Below are 24,584 nucleotides of genomic sequence, written 5' to 3'. Positions count from 1 at the left end.
TATAGCAAATTTAAAACTTTAATTTCTTTCTTAGCCATATTTGAAAGCTTTGTTATTGATCAAATACTAATATTGCTTAAATGATAAGCAATAAACATAAGAGAATGCTAAAGGCATAAAGATTGAAATGTAGCTTTTAGCTAACATTTTCTTAAATGTATTTATGACTGAAATAAATACATAAGAAACTAGTTAGATCTCAATTTAAAATTATATACTCTAGTATCAATTATAAGATAATCGAGGTGCTTATATTTTTATAAATAATTCAGCATTGATTGTTCATTATTGAAAACATTTCCACACGTTGAACTGTGTTTGATATTTTATATCTGACATTTTTTGACTAATAATGGTCTCATAGTAGCATGTGACCGAAAGCTCAACACTAGAAAAATTGAGGCTGGAAAATCAAGAACTCAAGGGCAGCCTGGGCTATACCCTGTCTCAAAATTGACAGGAGTTGAATTGAATATGATTGATAATCTTTTAAAGATTTTTTTTTCAAAATACTGAAATTTGTATTCATGTGAATTTGTATTGTCCTCCCGCCCCAGGCTGTTTAGCAGACACGACCCACAAGCAGAGGAAGCATTAGCGAAGAGGAGAGGAAGGAACAGTCCAAACGGGAACCTCATTAGGATGCTGGTTCTGTTCTTTCTTGAAAGTGAGGTAAGAAGGGATCTAGTTTACTCTTCTTCACTTACATGTTTTGATTCATTGAAAGCAGTTGGGGTTCATTTCAGTCATAGGAAAACAAGCCTTTTCCTTGTAAAGTTACCCTTTTGAATTGCTCCATACTCAGCTTTTTGTGAGAAATTCTAAATATATATGCAGGATTGTATCAATATACTTATAGGAATGTATCAACACTAAATATAGATTAGTAAGTTTAAAGTTCTACATTGTTTATAGAATGCCAGTTTTACATGCTTTTAAAAAAAAAAGTTGAATTTCTCCCTATAGCTCTTAAATTACTTTATTAGTCTTAAGGGCTTGAGGGGTTTAGATTGTGGTAGAGTTTTCCCTGGCACACAGAAGGCCCTTGGTTAAAGTCTCTGTATTGCCAAGTAATGTTAGCACTCAGGAGGCAGAGGCAGGTGGATCTCTGTAGGTTGGAGTCCACCTTGGTCTACAGAGCAAGTTCCAGGACAACCAAAGCTACAGAGAAACCCTGTGTTGGAAAAACAAAAAACAAAAGTTGTGAATGTTGTCACACTATTAAAACTATTACTTCTAGCCGGGCAGTGGTGGCGCACACCTGTTATCCCAGCACTCTGGGAGGCAGAGGCAGGTGGATTTCTGAGTTCGAGGTCAGCCTGGTCTACAGAGTGAGTCCAGGACAGCCAGGGCTATACAGAGAAACCCTGTGTCGAAAAAAAAAAAAAAAAACTATTACTTCTTCTAGCTACTTTGAAAATGATATTTATTTTTCATTTACTATAGTCAGTTACCCCTTATGGAATTTTATAAGTAGCACTCACAGCAGAACTGTTATTGGAGAGAAAAGTTTTATTTGCTCACTAAAATGTCACTTAATACTTTAATCCGTATTAACTACTACAGACATGGTGTTGGTTAAACCATAATGTTGCTTAAAAGACCCTGGATGTATAAAAGACCTGTACTGAGTTCAGTGATGGATGAAAATAGAATTGCGAAAGAAGTAAAGAATATTAGAAGTCTAGGCAAACATGGCAACACAAACTTCTGATCCACAGTAGATGACGGGGTGTGTCAGGCACATCACAAGTTCAGGTCCTGACTAGGCTCCTGTGTGATTTCAAGGCCAGCTATTCAATATAGACTCTTGGTTTCAGAATTTTGAAATACAAAAGAGAGCTGGGGATGCATGCAGTTCAGTATTGAGACCCTTGCCTAGGATGTGTCAGACAGTATCACAGGAAGGAAGGGAGGGAGGGAGGGAGGGAGGGAGGGAGGGAGGGAGGGAGGGAGGGAGGGAGGAAGGAAGGAAGGAAGGAAGGAAGGAAGGAAGGAAGGAAGGTGGATGGATGGGTGGGTGGATGGATGGATGGATGGGTGGGTGGATAGATAGATAGATAGATAGATAGATAGATAGATAGATAGATAGATAGTTAAAACATTAAGACTCAACTTTATTTGGTAAAAAGAAAATGTCAGAGAAAGAGGCCTATAAGACTTTATGAATATTCAAATTTGATAGTACTGTAATAATTCTATAAAAATGAAGTAGAGTAAGACATCCTATATAAAAACTAAAACAAGAAAAGTACAAAGCAAATAAATAGAATGGGCGCCAAAGGACACAGCTAGAAGTTTTCACTGTTTCTTCAGTTAAGATTAAAGAAGAGCCGGCAGGTGGTCACGCACTGCCTTTAATCCCAGCACTCTGGGAGGCAGAGGCAGGCAGATTTCTGAGTTCAAGGCCAGCCTGGTCTACAGAGTGAGTTCCAGGATAGCCAGAGCTACACAGAGAAACCCTATCTCGAAAAAACCAAAACAAATTAAAAAAAAAAAAAAAAGGACTAAAGAATAATATGGAAACAAAATCAGCAGGAGAGTTGGATTCAGATGCATTAAGAACAGCATTTTAAATAGGCCTAGACCTCTGTAGGGTATCTTACTAATAAAATGCCAGTTCCAAACCTCTAAAACGGGACCTTCCTTACATTATGCTTTTGAACAAGCTCAAGGCTAATTCGTATGCTTCTAGTCCACACTTTGCATGTTAAGGATTTAAAACATCATTTTCTTAACAGGCAAGTTTAGGTATATTACAGAATAAATTATAAAGTTTTAATTATAAAATAAAATAATAAATACCATTAAATATCACCTGCGCTAGTCTTTTCACTCTACCATTAGGCTCTAGAGCAGTGGTTCCCACTTGTGGATCACACCCCCCTTTGGGGTACGTGTCAGATATTTACATTATAATTCATAACAGTAACAAATTTAGTTATGAAGTAGCAGTAAAAATAAATTTACAGTTGGGGGGTCACCACAACATGAAGAAGTGTATTAAAGGGTCTCAGTGTTACGCAGGTTGAAGACTACTTGCTTTAGAGGCTTGGAATAAAAAGTGTTATAAAAAACTAATCACAAACTATATAAAAAGTGGTTTCTGAGCCACACAAATATGAAAGTGTTGAAAATTTAAGTAACTTAATGGTCTTTGCTGAGTTTTAGTGTTAACTATTGTTCTAAAAACTGTAGGAATTCTTGGGTTTTTAAGAGGCATAAATATGTTTCATTTGAGGCATTTTTATCTTTTGTTTAAAGTAATTTGTGATGGTTATTACTGATTTCATATATTATTAAATGTCTATGTGTGCTATGAGTATAACCACGTGAAAAGATATATCCCTGTTTTCACGGATTTCATTCTTTATAGCTACCAAAGCTAAATACAAATCGTATTTAAGGGTTGAGCCTTTCTGGTGTCCTGTGTTTCACAAAAAACATCTGTTATTGAAGAGAAAAAAAAACTTACCCTCTTACACAAGTGTAAACTCATATTAAAAGACACTTTCCTATTTGTTTTTCAAATGTATTTTCTATTAAACATGGCAATTTGTAAAGTTTTAGATAAAGCCTTATGATTGATTAAGACTTTTAAAAATCAGATGAATTATAAATCACTTATGTATCATTTACAGAACTGATTACAATCCTTTGCGGGGGGGGGGGGTTGGAAATGTAAAATATGTTAATAATTCTCAAATGGTCAAAGATTTAGAGTACGGCTACAAGTGGTCTACCTAATCTAATTGTTGGTTTTCTGTTGATATCAGAATGTGACATTTATAAACTTAGCAACCTTTTGGTAGTAATTTTAGGTTATAACGTTTCCTGTGCTTTACATTCTTAGACAGTTTATAGCTAAGTGCTACATGAGTATACTAGGTCCAGATTTTCCTATACATGGTGTAACTGTCTAGTGTATTATAAAAGATAAGATTTATTTTCTAGTGAATAATTATGTTCAAGTATATGTATGCAAATTTGGCTTTTTCTTAGTAGTGTTATGGAATGATCAGAATAACAGGTATCCATATTATTGATAGAACCAAGAGTATTAGTCCAGGGTATTAGACATTTTTTTTTGACTAGAATAATGTTCTTTGAATGATTGGTTTTTCCCTCTTCCTCTTCTCACCCCATCGGCCCCCAAAATAACACCAGTTGTTTCTGTCTTTTTAATCCTGTGGTTTGGGTCCTTACCTTCCACCTTGTTTGAAGTAGAGCTCTTTATTGGTCACTACTATGTGTGCTAGCCTATGGCCTGTGAGTATACAGGGTTCTTTCCCTCTTTCATTTCATAATGAGTTCTCGGTCACATGCCTCTGCACTAACGCTGAGCTTTTGTGTGCTTTCTGGGAATTGTAAAACAGGTACCCAAACTTGTACAGCAAGCATTTTATCCATTAAGCTACCTCTTCGGCTCATGTTCAAGTTATAAAATTAGCTAATGATTAACTCTCTTGTAGCAAGATCAAAGACCCAATATTGGAATACTTAGAAATTTTAGGCTTACTAACTTTGGCTGATGATTTTAACTGAAAATAATTTGTCATAAACTAAATTCTTAGAAGTTACATTATATCCTGCACTCCTATAATGTATTTAACTATCTACCAGAGGTTAACATGCAGAGAATTCTTGACATAAAACATTGGAAGCAAATTTGAAGCTACTTGAAGATGAATCATAATATGCCAAGAGTATTGTTATTAAAATCTCCAGGAATTTGGAATTTTTTAATCAAATGTAAAAGTTTCAAAGAAAGCCTGTAAAATGAATTGTAATTTTATCTTACAAGATAAACTACACCAGTATTATTAATAAAATTAAAATATAATTTCAATTTAGACATAAATTTTTAAATATCCATCTTCCTTTGTCTGTTTATTAAAGTTATTTGTCACTTTGTTCTAATTCTTGAAGAGTATAAAAAGTTTTCCAGTACCTGATTTTATGGCAGTTGTTGAAAATGTTTCTAAGTCTTCCTCAGAGCTTCATCTTTGACTCACAATGGATATTCCTTGTTATTTTTACTGTTGCTAGAACTTTTTTTTCTAAAAATTGCTTTATGGTAGTCCAAATTAATTTGAGATCTTCAAGCTCTACGGTTCTCATATAAGTCTGAAGACAAATTTGCTAAACGTTATATCAAGCCCATCCCTGACTGATAATATTGTATACCTTAATGATACTGATAAGTTTGAAACTTAATCAGAAAATGAGCCAATTCATAATTTCAACCCTTCTAATATGCTCATTAAATTTATACAACTCATTCTTTTCTTGTAACAACTGATTATTGGTTTTAACAGAACGCACTCATGAGTTGATTTTCTCATTGTCAGATATTTTATTAAGTGACTTACAAAATTAGCTTGAAGAAGGAAGAATGGTTATTTTGGCTCATGATTTGAGGAGATAAGAGTCCATTGTGGTGAAGAGAGCCAGAGAATAGGCCAGCTTTTAACATTGGCTCTGGATTATGATGGTACCCAGCTTGCTTTCTCATTTTTACCTTTTTATTCAGTCTGATCCTCAGTTTATAGCATGGTTATTTCTTTCATAGTTAAACCTCTCTGCTTAAACTTCCTCAACCACACATCTTTTATGTCTCCCAGGTAATCGATTACGTTCAGTCAGGTTGATCATGAAGATTATCATGGATCAACCCATTCTTACCTTGATACACAAATACATCACTTTCAAGACATAACATTCCACTTCAGGCCCTAAAAGAGTTATATCCGTCTCATAATGCAAAATTAGTTCAGTCTAACTTAGAAAGTCTCCATAATCTTCAACAGTCTCAATGCTATTGGGAAATCCAAGATCTCTTCTAGGACTCAACAGAATTAACTACAAATCTGTATAAAATAACAGCAAATTACATATGTCTAATAGCCAAAGGCAAAGAATAAGCATTTCTGTTCTTAAAGGTAAGAATAGAGCTATAGCAAGAAAAGATCAGACAAAATCCAACTATGTAATAAACAAACCCTGTACTGAGTGTCTTGCAACTATGTATTATCACCTAGGCTTCCTTTATTTTTGCTTCCTGCAACGCATATGACCTCCCTTTGGCCAGCACTATTTTTGCCTGCAGCTCTTCTTAATTCAGTTTGCATGATCTTGGCATCTTCAATATTTCACCATCTATGATACCATTTGAATCTCACCACGGAGTCACAAGATGCCTCATTAGAGAGACTTTTACCCTTCCACACATTGTGTAGCCTCAGCGGCTTTATGAGTCCTTAGTATAAGCCTCCTTGATCTTATGATTCTTATATTTTTCTAATATCTGCTATGCCAGCACCATGGGATGGTGATTCCAAGTTCTGACAACTGGAGTTGTCATCTGCTCCCCTTCTACCATTTTGCTATAGTGTGCCTGAGCAGCTGAACATACGTAATTGCTTCACTAGGCAGTTGTTTTCAGGCATGAACCCTCTCACATGCATTCTCCTTCAAATAAATTTTCATTTTTACAAGCTAGTCTTTAGTGGATTATATATTGCATTTAGAATACCTTTTTTGTTATCTCAATATGCGAATCTCTTTGTTAAAGTAGTTTTCTCTGAGCCAGCCTTGTCTTCTGCTTTAAGTTTAGTGATCTGCCATTCCTCCCCAAAACTGCACTTTTTCTGTCTTCCTTCTCCTTAAATCTGGTTGTAAGTATTGAGCAGTACTATACAATAAATAGCCTAATACTGTCCTGTCTTGAAGTTTTTACTGCTAAACAAATAGGCTTTTGTCATTGAATTCAGTCACACTTAAGTTCTTGGGACATGGGCAAAAAGCAGCCATATTTAGTGGACATTGTACTATGAATGATTTTTATTCCAATTGCTACTAGAGTTTTACAGCCCCTCAAGCCTGTAACACAATCTTTCCTATTGAAAGTTAATTTTCTGTTAGTACCTGGTATTCCACACATTAACCAGAATGGCTCATGTAGCCCTGTTTAGTGCATTCTAAGGCTTTTCTAGTCCAGCTCCAAACTCTTCAACATTTCTCTCAGAGACCTCTTCCAAAGGCCTATGAACTATACTTTCAGGTTTATTATAGTAGCAGCCACACTCCTCAATATAAATTTTTGTATTGGTTATTTTTCTTGTTGCTATAACAATACACCTGACAAAACAGCTTAAGGAAGGATGGCTTACTTTGGTTTACAGTTTGTGAAAATACAGTTCCTCCTGGATCGAAAGCATGGCAGTCAAAGCATGAAATACCTGGTTGTCCTGCATTTGCAGTTAGGGAGCAAAGAGAGATTAATGTCATTGCTCAACTTATAACTCTGTAATGGCACAGTGATTTCCATATCAGAGTCGATCTTTCTTACAGATAGGCCTCTCTAGAGGTATTCTGAAAAAGAACTCCCAGACATTTATCTTCTAAAGTAAATCCATTCAAATCATCAATAAAGAGTACCACAGCACTGTACTATACATCATCTCCTTACAGTCCGAAAGATAAGTACAGGATCAAATTAGCATCAATAAAAATATTGATTACTATAAACAAAATCTGTGATAAGAATGGTAACAGTCTACCAGAGCTAAATTTTAAAGCACAGAAAAGAAAATCATCTGAAAGTATAATGACTCTGCAGCTGGAGCAATGGCTCAGCAAAATTATATGCTGCTCCTCTGGAATAGCCAGGTTCAATTTCCAGTACCCATGTGGTAATTTACAGCTAACTATCTGTGAACTACAGTTCCAGGGTATCAAAAACCTTGTATTGTCTTCTCGGGGCACCAGGTACACCTGTGGTGTTTATAAATACAAGTGGATATTAGCCTAGAAGCTTGGAATACCCAAGACACAATTCACATATCAAATGATGTCCAAGAAGTAGGAAGAACAAAGTATGGATCCTTGAGTCCTTTGTAGAAAGAGAAAAAATACCCACAGAAGGAGATACAGAGACAAAGGTTGAGCAGAGTCTGAGGGAAAAACCATCCAGAGACTACCCCACCCAGGGATCCATCCCGTATACAGTTACAAAGCCCAGACACTATTGTGGATGCCCACAAGTGCTGGCTGACCGGAGCTGAATATAGCTGTCACCTGGGATGCTCTTCTAGTGTATGACAAATACAGAGGGGGACACTCTTAGCCAGCCATTGAAGTAAGCACAGGGTCCCCAATGGGGGAGCTAGAGAAAGGACCCAAGGAGCTGAAGGGGTTTGCAGCGCCACAGAAGGAACAACCCTATGAGTCACCCAGTACTTCCAGAGCTCCCAAGGACAAAACCATCAACCAAAGAGTACACATGGAGTTACCCATGACCCCAGAAACATTGGCAGCAGAGAATGGTCTTGTTAGACATCAAAGGGAGGAGAGGCCCTTGGACCTGGAAAGACTTGATGCCATAGCGTAGAGGAATACCAGGACAGGGAAGCGGGGGAGGGTTGATTGGGGAAGGGGAAATGGCTTATGGGATTTGGAGAGGGGCAGGAAAGGGTACAACATGTGAAATGTCAATAAAGAATATACCTAATTTTAAAAAAATGCTTTTAAAGGTAAATGTTTTTTAAAAGAAACTGATGCTATTAGAATTATACTAGTTAAAACAATTGAAATATGTCATCAAATCCACCATCTAAAAACTTCAGGCCAGATTAGTCAAGATAAAAGAGACATTACCAGTTTCCAAAAGGATGAAGACTGTAAAAGCAATAAAATATAACAAATAACTTAAATCCTCATGATGAAAACTAAAACATTCCTTTTTATTAACTGAAACTTTTCTCAAAGAATTCTGAGACATTCACTAATCAGAACAGCAGAGACTAGTGAATACATTAACATGAGTAGCAATTAAATGACTGCCACTCAACTGAGCCTGTTGATTTCAGAACTGCTTGGCCAGGGGATTTAGTATTTATATAGTCTTAGAAATAAAATGAATGCTCAGGCAATTTATGACAACCAAAAGTACAGAGAATTCTCTACCTTCTAGTGTATATCACTGACAGAAATACTGTTTAATTACAGATTTCCCTCTTTCCGTTTTCCCTGTCAGCCAAAGAAGCCAGTCGGGGTCTTGAAATAAATTTGCTGACACATATTAAAAACAAAAGTATGTAAAACTTGAAAAAGAAACAAAGAATATATTAATGAAAAAACTTATTTCATATCCCTGTTATAAGAGGAAACTTATGAAAGAAAAAGCTTAAACTAGAATTCTGTCCTTTAAGAAGCAGTGATTCAAATATGAGAGAGAGAGAGAGAGAGAGAGAGAGAGAGAGAGAGAGAGAGAGAGAGAGAGAGAGAAATTTAGAGTTTTATTGTATTATGTAAGAAGAACTCTATATAGAGAGTAGAACAGTAGAGGTTTTAAAGGATAAGTTTTTCATGAACTATATATTACAAATCAATAAGGATGTTTTCTAACAAAATGGAAGCTGAATACAATAGAAGAAAGAAATGTAGGATTGCTTCTCGGCCTTTTGGCTAAGATCAAGTGTAGAAACAAATGTAGGAAATTTTGGTAACTAAAGTTTCAGGGCTAAGTATAACTGATATTTAATCAATTTTTTAATTCTTAAAACTGTAGAAGCATAATGTTCTAATGAAATAAAGAAGTAAAATATACAGCAAGCCTGATTAAAGAAAATATATCAAAAACATAAAATCGAGTGGAAAGTATAATATTTAGATCTAGAGAAAGAATTATAAAGAGAATGAACCTATTACGCTATCACCCTGGTAGGCTCTTGGGTTATTGCCTCCCTGCCCTTGCCGCTGGTGCATGTTCTCTCCCAAATCATGACTGATTTCTAGTATTTCTCAACTACTTAGAAAGGGAGACATTTTTAAATTAAAAGCCAAACTCACTTGGGTATAGTGACACATGCCTTTAATCTCAGCACTGAGAATGCAATGGCGGGAAAAACTCTGGAATTAAGGGCAGTCTAATCTACACAGTGAGTTATAAGACAGCCAGAGATGTATAGTAAGACCCTGTCACAAGCCACCACTTTTTCCCCAAAAGAAGCAAAACTCAAGAAAAGAAGGAAGATATGAAGAAAGTGATTGCCACTGACAGGAAAAGATTAGCTTTCTCTTTTGAGATATAGTGTATATACACTGATCGTGGAATGGATGCCTTTATTTAATGAGCAATGCTAAGAGTCATCTAAGCATGAACATCATTTCTGTCAACATATTTGTGAAGATCCAAGTCTTGTGATTTGAGTCTTGGCATCCAAGTGAATGAGATAAGAGATTACAAGTGCCTTGAAGGACAAAGATCCCTATGTTCAGAAAACAACATAGTCTGTGGCAAAATTCTGTAATCTTGACCTGCAGATGATAGATTAGGGATTTCTGTATTTTTCTCTGGGATCTCATAGCAGATTCAAATCCAATTATGATGACTAATAATATTGTAGCATCTTTGTTTGAGATCAGTATGTCTAACCAAATGTCAGCTTCTTCATTCTGAAACAACAGGACATCTACATACTTCTCACACCCTTGAATGAGTGCACTGAATGGAGCCTATGGGTTTTTTTGTCCTTGACAGTCTATCAAATAATACCTGTAAAAATGACCTGGAAACTCAGCATCTGTCATGAAGTAACTTCTTGATAACTATGCCAACTCAGCAGTAAAAGTCCTAAAGAAATTTCTAGAATTGTCACCCAAAGACTCCAACTATTGTAATTTGTTATTAAAGAAGTTATCCCTTTTGCTTGTTACTCTACTGTCTGAAGAACCAAAATATTGCCCTGAGGAATTACCCAGTTTTCTAGAAATGGCCTAAAATCTTGAAGCAAACACAGTATTTTTTATGAAGTACTAGAATTCTATCTGTGTTAAAATAGAGAAGTTGAACATTGTGATTCTTCCTCAATCTCAAGTGCACATTGCTCAGGTTCTGGCAGAACTAAAGGAATATATACCACTGAGAAAAATGTTGATTCTGTTTCTAAAACTGTGCAGGCCATTGGATAATGTGACATTAAAATGAAACAATCAGCAGAGTATCTACGTAAGCACTCTGTTTAATGTAATTCAGACCAAAGTAAATTAAGTTGTTCAAGAGGCAGTTATTGTCATCAGGAACATATTCTGCAAGTACTCCCAAGTGTAAGAGTATATCATTATCATTCTCTGTGAAAGCTGAAACCCTGGAAGAGCCCAATTATTGAGCAGCTATGAACCGTAGGAGATTATGCTGAAAGAATTCTCTAATGGAGTTGAGTTACTAGAGTGCTTCATGGAGGGTTTTCTTGAAAGTACCAAGGTACAGCTGATTGTGCTTATCACTCTGTTTCTGAATAAACACGAGTATGCAGTAACTGGTCCAGTAGGTCTTAAGCTTCACCCCACAGTATTCTGATAATCCTGGTTTTGAAAATCAGGGTTTTATTTATTGCCACATTTTTTTTTTCAACTGATCTTGTTGACAGCAACAAGAAGTAGTGGTAGCAACAAAGAAGTTGTTTAAGATCTTTGTTTAAGATCAGTATGTCTCAAGAAACCACCTTCTCCAAGAAACCATTGATTTCAGAAAGAAACAGACCTCTTCAGCCCACTCCTACTGGATGACCTAATCTGCCACATAGTTTCCTTGATTTCTCTGATCCATAAACCTCTAAATGCTTTTGCAGACTGAAATCATGAAATCCATTGCAAACATGCTTGTTCATCATGATAGCACTGATACAGGTGGCAGTTCCAGTGGCATTGCTACTGCAACCAGCTGGAACAGCCTTAGGTCATCTCTTCTCCAGATGATGATCTGCAAAGTCTTTTAAATCTTAACCTGAGTCCCCCAGTAAAGGTATCACAAGTGTCCTGTGTGTAAACAGGAGCTCTGGATCCTTTTAGGAAAGAGTACTGGATAGTCTGATAGGATACTCCTTCATCCTATGACTAGTGCCTACAAATTTTGCTCCATTTCCTACTGCTGTAAACCACCATGGTGTAAATGGCAGGTTTGAACTTGTCACAGGGATAGTGAACTTGTCACTAGTCACATACCTAGTGGATATGTGACTCCTAAGACACTCTGGTTATCTGCGTTAAAGGCTAATCTTGGAGATTTGGGGAACATTAACTACAGCACTACAGGTACATCTATATGGAAATTAACTTTTCTAGTAAAGCTCTGCATCATGTGACAGTACAATTTAACAAGAACAGCTCTGATATCTCACCAAGCACTTCATTGGCCATGATGCTCCACTATTACCAAATGAGAACATTTATGTCCCTCCACCTCTCAGTACTTTGGGCCCTGTCATGAAGATAGAACCTTTGAATAACTTGCAGGTGCCTGTTTAAGGCAATATTAATGTCTTCTATTTCAACTGCCTCACCCCACTTGTTCTTTTTAAAGATTCTATAAGACAGAAGGTGGCAAGATGGTACATCAGTTCTTCTTTACAATATGGAAGGGCATTTCCAATGAAAATGCACTACCATTTAGGTCATGGAATTACTCAAGTGCCTGCATTGTTTCCAGCAAGTTATAAAAACAGTGTTTACACTACTAGGAAGAAAAATGCAAAAGGGCATTTGGATTTTAGCTGGCCTATATATTCAGCCTCAGTTATATACCATTACTGAAGTAAGGACCTGCTAAAGTCTCTCAGTCTATCAGCTCTATTACAGCATTTTGAAAGACAATAAATTGGTCCATCCACCTTCTAATCAGTGTAAACCAAGAGCTCTTAACTGGAAAAAAAATATATTGCTGTGTAGAACCTGACTCAAATACTACAACACCCAGCACACAGGAACTGGCCAGTCTTCACCCTGAACTTACATTACTGTTTGTCCCATTGGATAGGTTAGCTTCCTATGAACATTTGTAATCACTGTTTCTATCACTGTGGGCCTGTGCCTCTCTATGTTCATGTGCGGCCTTCTTTATACTATGCAAAGAGCTAGCTAGCATTTTCCACACCCTCCTTTGAATATAGTTTAATATTTTGTAATTGAAGTCTCATTTTAAATGCAGAAAAGTCAACAAATATTAAAACGAGAAAACTGTTACTGGGGGGGGGGGTAGATAAAAAGAGATAAAACACTCAATAAAGTACTATGAGTAGGAAAAACAAATACCAGGACTATTGCTACCATTAGTTGTCCCAGAAAATGTAAATGAAACATGATGTGTTAAAAGAAAAAGCATTCTCCTTTGACATTACAATAAAGAAAATTGAAACCAGCTGTATGCTACTTAAAAGCATATTTTAGTCAAAATAGCACAGTAAGTATACAAATAATGGGCTAAATAACAAGTGCTTCTAAAAAGCAAGTTATAATCATAAATGATAAATCGGAATTAAAGATCAACAATGTTAAAGGAGTTAAAAAGACATAGCTTTTATATTTAAAAGTTAAATTTTGTTGAATATAGCCCCTCTCTACAGCCAAATATGTGTACTTAGTCAAGCATAAGAATATATTTAATTCTGGCAAGCAGAGGCAGGTGGATTTCTGAGTTTAAGGCCAGCCTAGTCTACAGAGTGAGTTCCAGGACAGCCAGGGCTATACAGAGAAACCCTGTCTCGAAAAAACCAAATCCCACCCCACCCCCCCAAAAAAGAATATATTTAATCATAAGGACGTATTTAATAATCTTGGCTTTGTTATAGTGGTAATATGCATACCATAAGGGTGTTGAACACTTCTTTAGGTGCTTCTTAGCCATACGATAAACAACTTTAGCAAAATGGCTGGATATAAAATTCAAGCAAATCAGTAGCCTTCCTATACTCAAAGGATAAACAGGCTGAGAAAGAAATTAGGGAAATGACACCCTTCACGATAGCCACAAACAATATAAAGTATCTTGATTTGACTCTAACCTAACAAGTGAAAGATCTATATGACAGGAACTTCAAGTCATTGAAGAAAGAAATTGAAGAAGACCTCAGAAAATGGAAAAATCTTCCATGCTCGTGGATTGGCAGGATAAATATAGTTAAAATGGCCATCTTGCCAAAAGCAATATACAGATTCAATGCAATCCCCATCAAAAATCCCAACTCAATTCTTCATAGAGTTAGAGCAATTCTTAAATTCATCTGGAATAAGAAAAAACCCAGGAGAGCTAAAACTTTTCTCAACAGTAAAAGAACTTCTGGTGGAATCAAACAGTACTACAGAGCAATAGTGTTAAAAACTGCATGGTATTGGTATAGTGACAGGCAGGTAAATCAATGGAATAGAATTGAAGACCCAGAAATGAACCCACATTCCTATGGTCACTGGATCTTTAACTAAGGAGCTAAAACTATCCAGTGGAAAAGATAGCCTTTACAAGAAATGGTGCTGGTTCAACTGGAGGTCAGTATGCAGAAGAATGCAAATTGATCCATTCTTACCTCCTTGTACTAAGCTCACCTCCAAGTGGATCAAGGACTTCCACATAAAACCAGACACACTGAAACTAACAGAAAATAAACTGGGGAAGACCCTTGAAGACATGGACACAGGGGGAAATTTCCTAAACAGAACACCAATAGCTTATGCTCTAAGATCAAGAATTGACAAATGGGACCTCATAAAATTCCAAAGTTTCTGTAAGGCAAAGGACACTGTCAAAAGGACAAAATAGCAATCACCAAATTGGGAAAAGATCTTTACCAACCCTATATCCCATAGAGGGCTAATATCCAAGATATACAAAGAACTCAAGAAGGTAGACTCCAGAGAGCCAAATAACCCTATTAAAAAATGGGGCACAGAGCTACACAAATAATTTATATATATTTCAAACCAAACTCTCTTCTACATCTAGTTGTTAAACCTGAAAGACTATTTTGCTGTTTTAAAAAAGCTCTTCAGGTAAAGATGCTGGCACTGCCTCTAGCTACTGTTGACACTCCTACTACTCTAATGATGATACTTTCCCATCCTTGTATGAAAGAGATTCAACTTTTGAGGGCAGTGATATGCAGCTAGCCAACATTTGTAATTATATTTTATGAAACAGATCTCAACTCATTGAGTTCCTAAACTAATTTACTGTGAGTAAAGTTTCAAAAATGAACCATGCACATACAAAGGGTAAATATTATTGTAATGCTGTGGACTGAGTCCAGCAGTGTTCATATAAGGCAAGAATTTCTAGTAAGCTATTTATTTATTTATTATATGTAAGGACACTGTTGCTGTCCTCAGACGATCCAGAAAAGGGCATCAGATCTCATTACAGATGGTTGTAGCCACCATGTAGTTTCTGGGACTCCACTCAGGAGATGAACTCAGGACCACCATTAGAGCAGTCAGTGCCTTTAAACACTGAGCCATCTCTCCAGCACCATTTCCAACTTTTAATTGTTGCTAAATATGCTTATACTGTATCTTCATCAGTAATGGTATCTCTAAAACTATGTAACACCTCTCCAGATTTACTGGTTATCTACTTCTATCTAGGGCACTGCTATCTAACACTTGAACTAGTTTTTTTTTTTGTTTTTTTTTCTCACTCATTCATTATATTGGATGATCTGGAGGAGATGTACCCTTTACCTTAATTTTCTACTTTTTTTTTTTACTGCAATTAATATCTCACACTGGCTCCAGAAATACTTTAGAAAAACCACAAATATGTATTGCACATGAGGGTAGGTGTACACTTGTGCCCCAATATCTCCCAATGAATTGCCCCAATATCTCCTAATGAATTGTGTCAAAGGCAGAAGAAGTAATACTGATTATGAAAATCTTTTCTGAGAGTAAGGTAGCAGAGAAAGGTTTGTAATGTGACATCTCTAGACTTTACAGTCACCCATCTTGAAGAAACTATTCCTAGATCATCACTAGTATCATTCCTAAAGTGACAAGAACAAGTGGACTTACAACTTGGTGTCAAAGAGAAAAATAGAAGCAGGACATCAAAAGCATTCAAACTACTGCCATTGAATCTATGCTAAAAACAATCTATTGAGTGGGTAAATTTTAATTAGAGATTTTAAAACAGTTTTGGATGTTTTAAAACTTTTGACAGTGACAACAGCATAACAATGCGATATGTACTTAATGATACTGAACTATGCACTGCAAAATGTATCATCAAGGAAATACAAATCAAAACACTAGTCAGAATGACTAAGATCAAACACTCAGGAAAAAACAGGTGCTGGCAAGGCTGTGGAGAAGGATGAACACTCCTCCACTGCTGATGGGGTTGCAATGTGGTACAACTACTCTGGAAATCAGTCTGACGATTCCTCAGAAAACTGGGCAGATAACCAGAGGATTCCCCAGCATGTAATAAAGACACATGCTCCACTATGTTCATAGCAGCACTATTTGCAATACCCAGAAGCTGGACAGAACCCAGATGTCCCTCAACAGAGGAATGGATTTACACTATAGAATATTACTCAGCTATTAAAAACTGAATTCATGAAATTCTTAGGCAGCTGGGTGGAATTGGAGAATGTCATCCTGAGTGAGGTGACCCAATCACAAATGAACACACATGCTATACACTCACTGATAAGCAGATATTAGCCCAGAAGCTCAGGTTGTTTGGGGAACGGGGAGGGAAGAGGACTTATGGGACTTTCAGGGAGGAGGGATCCATGAAAGGAGAAATCATTTGAAATGTAAATAAAAAATATATCAAATAAAAAAAGAAATATATAATGAGCTCTCAATTATGTAGGAAAAGATAATATCAAAAAAGTTATGACAAGTAGAGAATAAGAGTGAGATGAGAGTAAACACAGTTGAGAATAGGAAAGAGAAAAATAAGAGGAACTAAGAAGACAAGATATGCCAGGACTTTAAATGGATGTCTGGGAGAAACATTATGAATATCCTTTTTAAAAGAGAAACAGAGCTGGGACGATAGTAAAGTTCTTTCCATTTAATTGTTAGAACAGAAGAATACTTATGCAACAGGAGGCAGCCTTACCTATACATTGGTGAACAAGTGAGTCTTCCTAAGGTGGATCTTTCCAGTGAGGCCTTACACACCAAGCTTATTCCCTCCACAGGTATGCCACTGCACATGTACCTCCAACATACCCAGAAATAGATATAAGAAGAAACTCTGAAGAATAATTAAACTAACCTAGATTAAGCTTATTTCTGGAATTCTAGTTAGATATCTATTCTGTTTCTTCATTGACACGAGTCATTGGAATATAGGAGATCTGTAATCTTACTACGGATATAGTTCAAAAAGTCAGCGAATTCTGCTTGTTTCCATATCGTAGCACATGGATATGTGTGTTTGTGTTTGTATATATGTATATACACATGCATAGATTCTTTCTATTCTTGTTTTGAATGGCTCTTAAAACTGTTGAAACCAGCCCATTTTAATTGAAAAGAAAATATTTAATTCACAATATTTTTAGTAGTTCTTTTATGAAATGTCCTTTGGTCACATTCAATTTGTTAATTTTAGTTACATGAACATGCAGCCTACTTGGTGGACAGCCTGTGGGAGAGTTCTCAAGAACTGTTGAAAGACTGGGAATGTATGACAGAGTTACTATTAGAAGAACCTGTTCAAGGAGAGGAAGGTATAGTATTTTAACAAGTCTACTTTCGTTTTGTTATGTTTCCATTGATAAATATCTTATATGTAAATATGACATGTTTTTCTTTAATAGAACAATTTAATTTCTACAATAAGAATTTCTCAAGTTTTTCCATCTTTCCGTATTAACACAATCACTATGCTGTACAAGGTGTTTCCAAAGTCCATGTGTTGTATAATGTTCAAGAAGTTCTTATTCCTTGAATTGAGACACAATATTTGCTTAATGTTTAATTTTCTCAAAAGTAAATCCTTTTTAATTTTCTAATTATTTTTTTAATTTACATTCCAAATGTTGCCCCCTCCCAGAATTCTTCACCGCATGCCCCCTCTCCTTTGCCTCAGAGAGGGTGCTCCTCCACCCCCAACCCCCAGTATCACCCTTTTCTGAATCATTATGTATCTACAGGATTAGGTGTATCTTCTCCCACTGAAGCCACACAAGGTAGTGCTCTGCTACATATATGCCAGGGGCCATGGACCAGCCCATGTATGCTCTTTGGTTGGGGGCTTAGTCTCTGGGAGCTCCAGGGGTCCCAGTAAGTTGATACTGTTGGTCTTCCTATGGGATTGCGAGCCCCTTCAGCTCCCCTCAATCCTTCTCCTAACTCTTCCAAAGGGGTCTCCAACTTCAGTCCAATGTTGACTTTAAGTATCTGCATCTGTCTCAGTCAGCCGCTGGTAGATCCTCCCAGAGGACAGCCATGATAGCTCCTGTTTGCATCGCATCAGTAATAGTGTTTGATGCCTGCACATGGGATAGATCCCAGTTTGTGCTAGTCACTGAAGAGGCTTTCTTTCAGTCACTGTTTCATTTTTGTCCCTGCATTTCCTTTAGACAGGAAAAAATTCTGTGTCAAAAATTTTGAAAATGGGTAGGTAGCCCCATTTCTACACTATGAGCCCAATCTATCTACTGGAATGTAGTGTCTTTAGGCTCCATCTCCCCACTGCTAAGTATTTCTGCTAAGGTCATCATCATGAGTCCCGGAAGCCTCTCACATCCCAGGTCTCTGGGACATTCTAGAGGTTCCCTCCACTCCCCGCCGCAGCCGCTGCATATTTCCATTTATTCTCCTATCCCTCTGGGCTGCTCTCCTGTCTCCCTGCACACCTGGTCCTGCCCCCTTCTAGAGTATGATTGTATTTGAGTAGGGAAGTCTGGGGGATGATGCATAACAAGTGCAAAATTGTGTTCATGTAATAACTCAAGTGTTCATATAGTTTTGCCTGTGTCCTGTAACATTTAAAAGCTCATGCATGGAATAGCATCCAAATCAACTTTCTTTCCTAAATGTTGTGTCATGTTTTTCAAATAATAAAATGCTAACAGTAACTTACTTTGAAGAAATAAGTTCAAAATAAGTTTAAAAGGCGACTTAATTTTAACTTACATTTAAAAGAAATTAAGTTACTTTTTAAGTAGAAGTATGTTACAATTTCAGTAATAAAACCCTAGTTAAAAGCTAAAAGACTAAACTTTGGAGATATACATGGTAAAATACTAGCAGTAGGTTAAGGATGTCTTATGATATTTTTTAAGTGCTACTATATGTATGGGTGTGGGTGCTTATGTGTATGTGTTCTTCAGTGAAATGCAAATTGGGTGAGTTTGTAGTATGATCTCAAGGTAGTTAGCACATTTGCCCCCATATAGCAAAAACCCAGTGACTACTTATTCCATTTCTCTTAGTCTCACCTTATTGAACTGAAATATCAGGACCTTTGTCTAAATCTTCTTTGGTCATTTCTAATGCTAAAATTCTGTGACTTGGTTGACAGGTGAAGAAAGTGAAGTAAAAGTATTCTTTAGGAGCCATATAGTATGGTTAACACCTTTAATCATAGAACATCTGAGGCAGAAGCAGGCAGATCTATATGAATTCCCAAACAGCTTGCTCTAACTAGTGAGTTTCAGACCAACCATAGATAGTGTTCAATCTCCAGATCAGACAAGGTGGCTGTGACAGCAGAGAAATGACTCCTGAGCATTGTTCTCTGACTACACTGATGCCCACAGTACTTGTATACACACACAGACAGACACACATGCACTGCGATGGGTTAATAAATTGTTTTACAGTTAAATTGTTTTAACAAGGAGAATTATTGGCTGATTTTTCATGTGCCAAATATTAACCCTAAGTGCTAAGGGTACCATATTAACCATAGTAACTTTGAAATATAATAATGAGGTATTCATCTATAGACAAAATGAGCCAAAACTTAAGCCATCCCTCTATCATCTGCACTTCGCTGGACATTTCCTTCTAAGATCTCGCAGAACAGCCCACTGACTTCTGAGCATCCTATGGCCTTTCTAGCCCAAAGTCCTTCCACAGTCCTTCCAAAATCACTTTCAGGTCTGTCACAGCCATACCCTACAACAGTACTAGTTCCATTCTGTGTAAGGTGTCTATTGCTGTGATAAAACATGATGACCCAAGGTAGGGAATGAGGGAAACCAGGGTAAGAACTTGGAGGCAGGAACAGAAGTAGAACCTAAGGAGGAGCACTTTTTACTGCACTGCTTTCTAAGGCATTCTCAGCTTGCTTTCCTACACTCTCCATGCCCTGTTGTTTGAGAGAGGAGTACCACCTATGATTTTATGGGTTCTCACACATCAGTCACTACTGAAGAAAATGTACAGATTTGCCTGGACTCCTTTAATGGGGAGTAATAGAATCCAAATGATTCTAACTGGTGTCACATTACATAAACCTGGGTAACAAATGTCCCATATGAGGACAATGCCTTTGGAGGCCAGAAGAGGGTGTTGGGTCCCTGGGAACTTGAGGTACAGAAGGCAGTGAGTATCCATGTGCTTGCTAGGAACTGACCCATGTCCTTTCTACAATAGTATAAATATCTGTTGACCCCTGAGCCACTTCTGCAACCCCCATATTTTCTTCTTAAAACAATATTTAGGGTCTGGAGAAATGGTTCAGTGGTTAAGAGCACTGACTGCTTTCTCAGAGTGCTTGAGTTCAATTCCCAGCACCCACATGCCCCCTCACACCTGCCTATGACCCCAATTCCAGGGGATCTGACACCCTTACAAAGACACATGCATGCCAAACACCAACACACATAAAATAAAAATAAATATTAAGAATGAATTTTTTAAAATACACTTACATTATGGCATTATAATTCCTTCATTGTTGATTAAATGTGAAAACTTATGAAGATCCAGATTATTAAGTAAGAACCTTTTATAGTATATGGTGCTAGATATAGAGATTAAAATTTGAAATTATGTTTTCCTGAAACAGGAAGTAGTAGTTTCTGTTTTTTTCCTATGATGATACAAATGTTGATTTTTAAAAAATGATTGCGCTAAGATGTAATTAGAGTCAGGTGGTAGTGACACACACCTTTAATCCCAGCACTTGGGAGGTAGAGAAAGATGGATCTATGAGCTCAAATCCCTTCTGGCCTACAGAGTGTGTTCCAGGCCAGCCAGGGGTATACAGAGAAACCATGTCCAAAAAACAAACAAAAGAGATTTACCTATTTATTCATGTACTCAGATATTTGGGACACAGAAAGAATAGGTGGCTATTTCATGTTGCGTTTTATTCTCTGTTTATCTGAAGAATACTATAAACATAAACTTCATATTTTTATACTTCTTTCCCTGAAATCTCTATATAAATTTATATAAATAAAATCTTCATTTTATTTATATATATATATTATGCATATTATATATGTTAAAACATATTAAAAGGTAGAGGAAGAAAACAAGTATTCAAGTTGAACTTAAAATTTATGCTTAAAAACAGAACTGAATTCAAAAGTGTTGAGGGGCATGTTTCATCAGGTGACATAAAATTAATTATCAAAATGGAAAAGCTAAAATTCATGTCAGTTTTTCTCTGTGTAGTATTCAGTTTTATTGAAATATCATTCATTGTTTCAGTGAATTTGGAACTTAAATTCTAAAAATTAAATTTAGAATAGGAAACAAATCTTTTCTTAAATTATATATAAAATTGTAAGCATATATTTAGGAGGCAGTGTAATGCAGTGGTGGTAGGTACTAACCTGAGAACATAACTGCATGTTTATTTGATGCTATTTCCTATTTGTAGCCAAAATAAATGCCAAACAGGTTAAATACAGGGGTCGGGGAAATAAAAGAAGAGCAAGAGAGAAGTAAGATAAAACATGTATCTCTATTCTCTAGAACAGAGATATTTCTGAAGACCTGTATAAGAAACTCAGAAGCTAAAAAGCAAAAGGAGACAAAAGTGACTGTATGGATGTTAACAGAATCTACCTGACTTAAAGACTCTAACAATTACATGACCGAAGACAAACTGAAGAAAAGTGCTTAGTTCATTTAGAAAACAATCAGCCTTGGGACTGGAGAGATGGTTTAGTGGTTAAGAGAATTTGCTGCCCTTCCCAAGGAGCTGAGATCAGGTCCCAACACTCACATCACGCAGCTTACAACTTACTGTAACACCTAATCCAAGGAATCTGTTATCCTCTTCTAACATTTACAGGCAATTGTACTCATGTGTGTATGCATGCACATGCACACAATTCTAAATTAATTTAAATGGGCCAGTCCAATAGTACAAGAGAATTTTTATGAATGGATTAAATAGAAAAATAGAGAAATTGAAGTCTAGTGTGGTAGCATGTGACCACAGTTGATCCCAGGTTCTCAGGGGAAAGGATTTCCTGAGACCATAAGTTCAAGACTTCTCTTGGTAACATAATGAGACCTTCATTGAGGTTGGGAGGAGAAGAGAGAAAAGGAAGGGAAGAAGAAACGGGATGGGAAAGATGGCTTAGCAGTTAAGAACATATACTGATCCTACATCAGACCATAGTTTGATTCCCAGGACCAATGGTGGGCAACTTAAAACTGCCTGTTACTCTAGCTCCAGGGAATCTGCCACCCTCTTCTGGCCTTTACGCATGTATACATATACATGTATGTATGTATGCATATACATGTATATGTACACATAAATAAGAATAAAATAATGTTTTTTGAAAAAGAGGGGGAAGACAGTAGGGAAAGGAGAGTACAGAAAAATTACACCATTTCAATGATTATTAGATAAGCAGAAGCAAAATATTATTGAAATGCTAATTTATGAGCAAAACCAAAGGTATTTATAATTTCCAGCCCTCGAGTATGTTACACTTAATACAAGATAGATTTTGCAACATTTTCATGGTATCATACACTTCCCAATATTTGATTAGATTTTTAGTCATTGACTAAGTTTTAATATATAAATTATTTAATAAATTAAAATATCTACATGTGAGCTAGGAGGTGGTGGTACACAACTGTAATCCCAGTTCTTGGCAGGCAGAGGCAGGCAAAATCTCTGATTTAAAGCCAGCCTGGTCTACAGAATGAGTTCCAGGACAGCCAAGGCTACTCAAAGAAACCTTGTCTCAAAAAAACAAAAAAATATCTTTATGTGTATATTGACCAAAAATACATTAAACTATGTTGTTAGCCTTTTAAATATATGATATAATATTTCATTTCTTAAAATTCAAAAAGAAATTATAATATAGGATTTGAAATTATGTGGAAGAAAATACAGTAAAATTTTAGTATTACCTTACTCAAAAGTGAGAATTAGAAGAAACTAGATGTTAGAAGAGACAAGAGAGCTTTATGTGTTTTTCCTTACTTGGATAATGATAGCAGCAGCTTATTATTAAATAGAAGGGGGGAAGAATCAAGATTAGAGTCTACATTTATTTTACATAATAAGTAGTACATTTGCAGTTTTTAATAAATCATTGTCTTATTTTTAGGATATGATTGTTAAACTACTCATACATTTTGATCATTTCAGCAATGTCTGACCGTCAGGAGAGTGCTCTCATAGAGCTAATGGTCTGTACCATTCGTCAAGCAGCTGAGGCCCATCCTCCAGTGGGAAGGGGTACCGGCAAGAGAGTAAGTTTTCAATTAGCAAAAAGTCTATAGCAAACTTACTGATGTCATTAACTCTACATAATTTTGATACTTTACTGGTGTTTGTATCCCTAAAAGTAGTATTTTTTACAAATAATACATATATGCCATGGTGCTTCATCTACTTGACTTAAGTTCTAGAAAAAATGTATGTCCCTCGTATTCTACTAGGATCTGTGTCTGCTTCTACAATAGAATTTAACACTATAGTTTAAATCATATCGTGCATGGGGCAGTGGGGGTAAGGGGTGCCAGAGATCACTCAGATGTTTAAAGCACCAAGTGCTCTTTCATCGTGCCTTGCGAATAATAATTTTTTTAAAGCATGTAAGAACTCAAGAGGTAAGCTGTAAAGGCTCTGTCTCTCTGTATAATCTTTGTGTATATAAAGTTTTCTTATATGATGATACATGTAGCAAGCAATGAGCTTTGTATATACCAATGGAGGAGTTTTTCTCTTGATGTGAAGAACATAAGAAAATCCTTTGTACAATAGTAAGTGTAAATCTAAACACCTGGTGAAGTTGCTGGGCATGGAGAAACATGCTTGTAATCCTGTCCCTCACTCTGGATACTAAAATGAGCCTTTGAGACCATCCAGGACCATATCATGCCTTAAATTTAAAAATAGATAAAGTTACAGGTAAAACCAACAAGAGTTTTTCTATAGCATCCTACTCCAGGTGTGTAAAACACAGCCATAACTCCCCTTCCTCTCAATCTTTGTTAGCGGTTTGTATGATTTCATTCATGGTACTGACTACATACAAACATGTGTACACATACACGTGATCTTAGCCAAAAGGCTGAGAAGAAACATATGTACACATATACATAAATAGAAACTTTTTTTAAACAAGAAAATATACAGATAAAGAACCATGTTAAGTGAGACTTCAGAAGTTTGATTAGCCAACTTTAGATTGTATAAGTGGACTATTTGGGAGTAATAGGACATTTGACCATATCAGACAAATGTAATCATTTGGATTCTTATTTTAACAAATTATAAAATAACAGTCTTTAAGGAAAGTATGAACTGCATTTAAAATGATACTAAAGTATTATTGCTTAATGTTGTTAGA

The 24,584-nt window shown here is 36.3% G+C and overlaps 1 protein-coding gene and 1 pseudogene across 4 annotated transcripts in view; both read left to right on the top strand.

The window, feature by feature from the left end:
* Stag1 (stromal antigen 1) overlaps positions 1-24,584 on the top strand; it is a 757,688-nt gene that overhangs the window by 660,367 nt on the left and 72,737 nt on the right. For all 4 annotated transcript variants that reach the window (XM_052187537.1, XM_052187535.1, XM_052187534.1 and 1 more), the window contains 3 exons: positions 558-672; positions 17,402-17,519; positions 23,378-23,481. In XM_052187537.1, the coding sequence (XP_052043497.1) occupies positions 643-672; positions 17,402-17,519; positions 23,378-23,481 (252 nt within the window). In that variant the 5' untranslated portion in view covers positions 558-642. The remainder of the gene's footprint in view (positions 1-557; positions 673-17,401; positions 17,520-23,377; positions 23,482-24,584) is intronic.
* Positions 9,449-9,561, top strand: LOC127690399 (uncharacterized; annotated as a pseudogene).

This window comes from Apodemus sylvaticus, chromosome 7 (genome assembly GCF_947179515.1).
Source record: "Apodemus sylvaticus chromosome 7, mApoSyl1.1, whole genome shotgun sequence".
Taxonomy (NCBI): Eukaryota; Metazoa; Chordata; class Mammalia; order Rodentia; family Muridae; genus Apodemus; species Apodemus sylvaticus.
The sequence above is the reverse complement of the archived record's forward strand: the minus strand, read 5'-3'. Positions and strand labels throughout refer to the sequence as shown.